The sequence below is a fragment of the Gastrolobium bilobum genome, unplaced genomic scaffold, assembly GCF_033153095.1.
Source record: "Gastrolobium bilobum isolate Gb01-03AN ecotype WA unplaced genomic scaffold, APGP_CSIRO_Gbil_v1 utg44007, whole genome shotgun sequence".
NCBI lineage: Eukaryota > Viridiplantae > Streptophyta > Magnoliopsida > Fabales > Fabaceae > Gastrolobium > Gastrolobium bilobum.
This window is the reverse complement of record NW_026898276.1, coordinates 28,221-35,401: the sequence shown is the minus strand read 5'-3', so window position 1 is coordinate 35,401 and position 7,181 is coordinate 28,221. Positions and strand designations below refer to the sequence as shown.

The following is a 7,181-nucleotide window of genomic DNA, read 5'->3' as shown; positions in this document are numbered from 1 at the left end:
AGGTCAGACCTGCCAAATTATATTTCGTAAAATAGGCTAGGCTTGGACCTTGAAAAAGCTTGTTTAATTAAAAAAGTGGGCCTGGCCTATAAGCCTATAGGCCAACCTATATTATACTATTTATTTTAAATAAAATAAAATATAGTAAGTATACCTTGAAGAAAAAACAAAAGATATAAATTTAATCAATTGCAATTATTTATAACTTAATTATATTCGATTATATTTTAATAGAAATCTGACTTTATTTCCTATGTAGGAAGAACCAGCATCTCAGCGTGTTAGATTGTGTACATAAATATATTAAAAGGTTTTTGAGAGAGATTATACTTACTACAAGCATCATGATGTGTTTGTTGGATTCATGTAGTTATTTTAATTTACATAGTATGGATTTGGTTGTTGGGTATGATGAAATATATGTTAAAATGATTAGAAATACAGATTGTATAAGTTTTGTTCTTATTCATGGTTCTGTTTGGACGTTGAAATTATGATTTTTGGTTTACCAACAGAATTTGACTATTTTGTAAAGTTGATTCATGGTTCTGCTTGAAAGCTAAAAATTAACAGGCTAACGGGCTAGGTCAGGCCATTTGTTTTTTTATAAACGGGACAAGTCAAGTTAGCAGTTAGACTCGTACTAGGCTTGGGCCAAGCCAAATTGAAATTTTTAGGCGTAGGTTTGGGCTTTTCGGGGCAAAGCTTGGCCCAGCCTAACCCACTTTCACCCCTAGTGGTAATATCAAAATATCATTCTTTATCTTAATTGCATAAGTATAAATAATTAAGGGTTCGCTTTTTCTACAGTTACTGCAGATAAGTTATCTGCGGTAAGCCCAATATGACGTCGTTTTGGGGCGGAAGTCATGATAATTTTGTAATTTTAATTTATTTTAGGGTTATTATAGTCTTTATAATTATAATTTTCTAATCTTTTAATACCGAAACGACGTCATTTTGAAAGTAAATGCAGATAACTTATCTGCATTAACTGCAGAAATATTTTTTCTAAATAATTAATCACAAAATTAACATATATATAAGCATATATTTAATGCATTGTATTTATTCTCAATAATCCTTCACCTTTACCAACATTAATTTAGTGAAAAACATAAAAAGCCAACTACTCACTCGGTTAAAAACAACTAATCATAAATAGTATTAAAATAATGATATATTGCAAAACATTGAATAGTCATTCCTTTTAATCGAGTAATTAATAATTTTTTTTTTAATTCAAACGAAACTCTATTCTATGTATAAAGTTCTGTACCCTTGAGTTTAGTGATTACTTGACTGTCCACCAAACTCTGCAAAGGCATATTGTTTAATTCTTTGACATAAAATGCAAATGTCATTGTATTAGCTTGTCCTATAGCCATTCAAAAATTACGTAGTTTAACTCAACTTATTTCAGTATTTCTTAGCGATGGACTTTCATTCATCACAGTCTGATTATTCAATTTGTTTATATAATTGTTTCTGAAATATTTACAGCAATAAATCCAATGATCTTAGCCATACAAAGATGATTTTGTTAGACAATAAATATAAAGAAAAAAACTGTGTTAGTGGGCTAACCTTCCCGTTTGGCGGGTGAGGTGGGACGGCCCTTTGGGCCGTGTCCATTTTGTCACCTCTAACTGTTAGCATTTTATATCAGCATGTAATAGATTTTTATATTTATATACAAAAAAGGTTCTTATAGTTGCGTCTAAATAATCTATCTATGTTTACTATAGTTAGACAATAAACACAAGAATAGATAAAACAAAAATGTGTTGGCGGAGGGCCGGCCCATTTTGCCACTTCTAACTATCAACATTTGACATAAGCATGTAATAGGTTTTTATATCTATCCACACAAAAAAATGTTCTTAAAGTTGCATCTAGATCATTATCTATCTGTGTTTTCTATAGTTAGACTATAATCATAAGAAGAAAAAAATATGTTGCGTCGGCCTCATTTTGCCACATCTAACTGTTAGCATTTTATATAAGCATATAAAAGGTGTATATATATATATATATATGGAAAAATATTTATACAGCCACTTTAAACAAGGTTATCTACAACCACTATTTTTAACTATGTTCTCCCGGGAGAACATAGTTATAACATTAAAGTTGTTTTTTTTCTCTCTCCACGTCAACAAACAGGTTCTGAAAAGTAACTGAGGAGAGAAAAAAAAAGCAACTTTACTGTTAACTTTATTGTTATAACTATGTTCTCCCGGGAGAACATAGTAAAAAATAGTGGCTGTAGATAACCTTATCTAAAATGGCTGCAGAAATGTTTACCCCATATATATAAATTAGATTACTATCTCTCTATTTTTGTTTTCTATAAGCATGTAGTAGCATTAAATATGATTTATTTTTTCAAATGATTAGAAGTTAAAAACTTAGAAGTTATTTTTTATACATTTTGGAAAATATTAAAGCAACTTTTTTTAGGTTTTAGTTTTAATTAAAAAATTACTTAATTATTATAAGCTCCTACATATATTTTTTTAATTAAAAAAACTTTTATAAAGCTTACTACTCAATAGGTTGGAAACATGTAATCATAAACATCATTAAAACATTACTTCGGTAAAACTTATTTTGTAAAGCTTCTAACAAAATAATGTTTGGTTTGTTTAATTTTTTATAGCAGTGAAATTAATTAATCCAAATAGGTATAATAATTAAGCCCAATAAATATGATTAATATTATCTAACTGTGTTTTCAAATTTATATTATTTTTTATCAACTATAATATATTTTTATAATTTTAATATTTTTTACGTTTAATGTATACTTTTATATCAAATTTAAAATTATTATATATATCTTTTTTTCCAGTTTTATAATTCATCCTAATAGGTATAATAATAAAACCCAATAGATATAATAATAAATATTATTAATATGCTTAACAATTTCCTATACATAAAGTAGTAAGAAACATTAAATGCTGAACTGTTTTCCCATCTATCAAGTTCAAAATTAAAATTATAAAGTTAAAATTTTAAATATTAAATATTTTTTCACCCAATAGACATAATAATAAATATTATTAATAGGCTTAACAATGAAACTTGTATTCACTTATTGAGAGATTGTAATGATATGAAGAATTTGTGGTCTGATTTGATACCAATAGATATGCAGGTTTCTTTCTCTGCCAATTTATGGGATTTGATAGAACTAAACATGTCACAGATTAATTTTTTCAGGGATAATATCCCTTGGTGTACATGGTTTGCTACAGCTTGCTGGCTTGCATGGAAGTGGAGGAATGAAAGGAGTCATGACAATCCAAATCAGGTTCATGATTATCAATACAAGATTCAGCCAGTGATAGCCAAGGTGAGAGATATACAAGATGCTTTTCTTAAGGTTAATTTAGCTCAAAATAACCCGTCTTATTCGGATACTTTGATTTGTTGGAAGGCTCCTGGAAGCAATTGGGTAAAGATTAATACGGATGGAGCGGTTAAGGGTAATCAAAGATTAGCAGCTTGTGGTGGTGTTATTAGAAATGATGCTGGTCAATGGTTTTTGTGAATGTTAATTCTGATGATTTTTGTGTTTTTAATTCCCCCCTTGGAATTGGTCTGCTGTTTGATGCAGATTTAGCTTCTATTTGTAGAACTCGTGTTATTTCAATTATTTAATTTGTGCTGTGGTGTGTTTTACCAAGCTTACCAAAAAAAAATTATTAATAGGCTTAACAATTTTTCATATAGAAAGTAGTGGAAAACATGCATAGAAGGCTGCACACATTCTCGAAGTAATAACTTATAGTTATTCATTCACGACATAGGAAATTGTGTTAATTACACTTTTACATCAAAAAATGAAAGTGTAATTTCTTTCTTATATATTAAATTTAAATTTAAATTTTTATAGTAATTAAATTTTTATAATTTTTCTTACAATATAATAAAAGTCAATTTTAATTTTTTATTTAAATTTAAAATTTAATAGTTAAATTATTTTCTATTAATTATACATATTTTTTAAAAAATAAATTTTTTTCTTTTAGTTTATAATTTAATGTATTTTTAAATTTTTTATACATATATATTTAAAATATTTTTTTTTTAAAAAAAAATACTTGTATGGAAAGCTTTTCTCTTTTTGTATTATAAGTTTAATTTTTTAATTTTTTTTGGTAATCAGTTAATTTTTTTAATTTATTTTCTTTTAAAGTATAAACATGTCATTTCATATGTTTTTCAATTAAATTTAAATTTAAATTATTTTTTATCAACTTTATATATATTTTTATAATTTTTAAAAAAAATTCGTTTAATCTATAATTTTATATTAAATTTAAATTTGTTAATGTATATATATATATATATATATATATATATATCTTTTTTCAGTTTTATAATTATTTCTAATATATTTAATAATTAACACCAATAGACAAAATAATAATAATAATTATTATTATACTTAATAAATTTTCATGCAAAAAATAGTTAAAAACATTAAATGCTGAACTATTTTTTCACATCTCAAGTTCAAAGTTCAATTTTAAAAATGAGCAAGATGGAGGTTCAAGGTAACTGGGATACTCAATCTCTTACTCGTTAATAATAATTTATTTAATAATAATTAAGTAAATAAGCATAATAATAAAGTTGATCATCAACTTAATCAGTTTTAATAGCTTATTTATTTACTTTTTGTTTCTTTTTGAAGATTTAATCGATTAAGTTGAAGATTTAATCGATTAAATCTTCAGGTCAATTATTTTTGTCAGTTTTGATCATTTAATCGATTAAATCTTTAAGTTAATCGATTAAAGAGGGGAAATTTGATAGATAGTTTTGAACGAGGGACAAAATGATTATTAATTAATTAATGAAGGGTAAAAGGGTCAAATACCCTACATTTTAAACTTATTTTCTTTTAAAGTATTATAAATATGTCATTTCTTATTTTTTTCAATTAAATTTCAAATTTAAATTATTATTTTCAACTATACATATATTTTTATAATTTTAAATATTTTTCGTTTAATCTATAATTTTATATTAAATTTAATTTTATTATATATATCTTTTTCCAGTTTTATAATTAATCCGAATACGTATTATAATTAAGCCTAATAGACATATAATAAATATTATTAATATGCTTAACAATTTTCCGGATAGAAAGTAGTTAGAAACATTAAATGCTAAACTCTTTTCTCACCTATCAAGTTCAAAATTCAAATTTATAAGCTTTCAATTTTGAATATTAAATACTATTCCACGCAATAGACATAATAATCAATATTATTAATAGCCATAACAATTTTTTATACAAAAAGTAGTGAGAAACATGCATAGAAGACTACAGATCTTCTTCAAGTAATTATAGTTTCTAGTTATTCATTAACGACATAAAAAATTGTGTTAATTACACTCTTACATCAAAAGAATGAAAGATTATTTTCTTTCTTATATATTAAATTAAAATTTACATTTCCTCACCAAAAAAAAAAAATTATATTTTTATAGTGATAAGATTTTTATAATTTGTTTTTTACAGAAAGATAAATGTCAATTTTTTAATTCAAAATTTAAAATTTAAATTGTTTTGTTTTAATCATACATACTTTTTAAAAATACAATATATAACCCAATTAACATGTGAATCAAAATGACGTGATGCCATCTTAGAAAGAACTTCAGAAAATTGAGTAGATCTCTTTTATCCTTCAAAACTTTTTACTTCTGCCGAAATACAAAATTGAAGATTTAATTAGTACTATCTTTACCAAATATCTCTTTAAATATCTCCTTAATTAGTACTATCTTTCCCAAATATCTCTTTCCCAAATATCTCTTTCCCAAAATTGAAGGTCATAATTTGTTGCTTCCTGTGATGATTCATCACAATTGCCTTGCTGCGGCAAGGCTTTTGGTTGATCTGCAATGTGAGGATGTTTCCTTCTACGTATATTCTTCAACAAATGCTTTTGACCCCTAACAAAGTTGTCATTGGCAAATTCCCAGCGATCCGTATCAACTTTCCTGAAACCCTGATAGAATTTCCAGTTATCAATTACCGACTTTGAAAAGAGACTCACCTTAACCTTGATAAATGACACAAACATAAACAAACAAAGAGAGAGGGGCACTAAACATGCACACCTATAGAAACAAAATGAATAGCAAATGATAAATCAGTATGAACACCAATCCAGGATTCAATTATATGCGAGAAAGAAGTCAGAAATATGGAGGAGTTGAACAAGCACCTCACTGGTTGTTGAGTGTGTAAAACTCAAGCAAAAGATTACCAATTTATTTCTTATAAAGTTGTGTGTACAGTCCTGGTATCATAAACACAGTAAGCAAGAACAGGAAGAGTGGAACCAAAGATTGATCAAAGAGGGTGTTTATGAATCACAATCATCACTAAATTATTTATCATGGGTAAAAGTTTCAGCTACCCAGGAAAGAACGAACATTGAAATTGCATTCAATTCATAAAGCGGGGAAATGGGTGGATTATGGCTCGCAATCAGATGAAAAATGAATTTATATATGTATATTTTTTTAAAGAGAACACATTCAGTTATAAAGACAAACAAGAAGAAACCCCACACCAAAGAAACACAATTGAATTGAACCCAATCAAGCAAAGAAAACAAAGAAAGAAAGAGAGAGGGAGTCGGACATAGGTATTGAGTTTCCTGATGAAGCTGGAGAAATTGTTGTGCTTGAAAAAGGTGGGAAGGAGTGTGAGGGAGAATTGGGTGATGTCCCAGATGACAAAACTGCAGCTACCTTCGCTCCAAGAGATGATAGAATCGGTGGAGTTATCGTCCACCATCTCATAACACTAACCTGAACCTGAAGCAGAAGCATTCTCGCTCGATTTCACCATCACTGAGACACTGAGACACAGAGAATAGAAGGGGAAAGGGGAAGGGAAGGCTGTTAGAAAATGGAAGACTTGACAAACCTCAAAGAGACGAATTCTAACCTGCAAGCTGTAACGTACAACTCGGAATGAAATTTCTATGCGCCTTCTTATGTGAAAGTGACCACATGTGACGTCCCTCTTTCCCACTTTTTCTTTTTGTAGGGTTTTAGAATCTCATACATGCCTTAGATATTTTTTTTTATATCTATAACTTAAAGAAAAGCGAGAAGCGTTACTTCAAGGGAAATGATAC

The 7,181-nt window shown here is 27.4% G+C and overlaps 1 protein-coding gene across 1 annotated transcript; it reads right to left on the bottom strand.

The window, feature by feature from the left end:
• Nucleotides 1-5,717: 5,717 nt before the first annotated feature.
• LOC133314396 (heat stress transcription factor A-2b-like) lies at nucleotides 5,718-6,905 on the bottom strand. The gene is made up of 2 exons (XM_061515881.1): nucleotides 6,850-6,905; nucleotides 5,718-6,038 (listed from the first exon to the last, which is right to left on the bottom strand). Exons 1-2 carry the CDS (start codon nucleotides 6,868-6,870, stop codon nucleotides 5,808-5,810), a joined length of 252 nt encoding a protein of 83 aa, XP_061371865.1. The 5' UTR covers nucleotides 6,871-6,905; the 3' UTR covers nucleotides 5,718-5,807.
• Nucleotides 6,906-7,181: the final 276 nt, after the last annotated feature.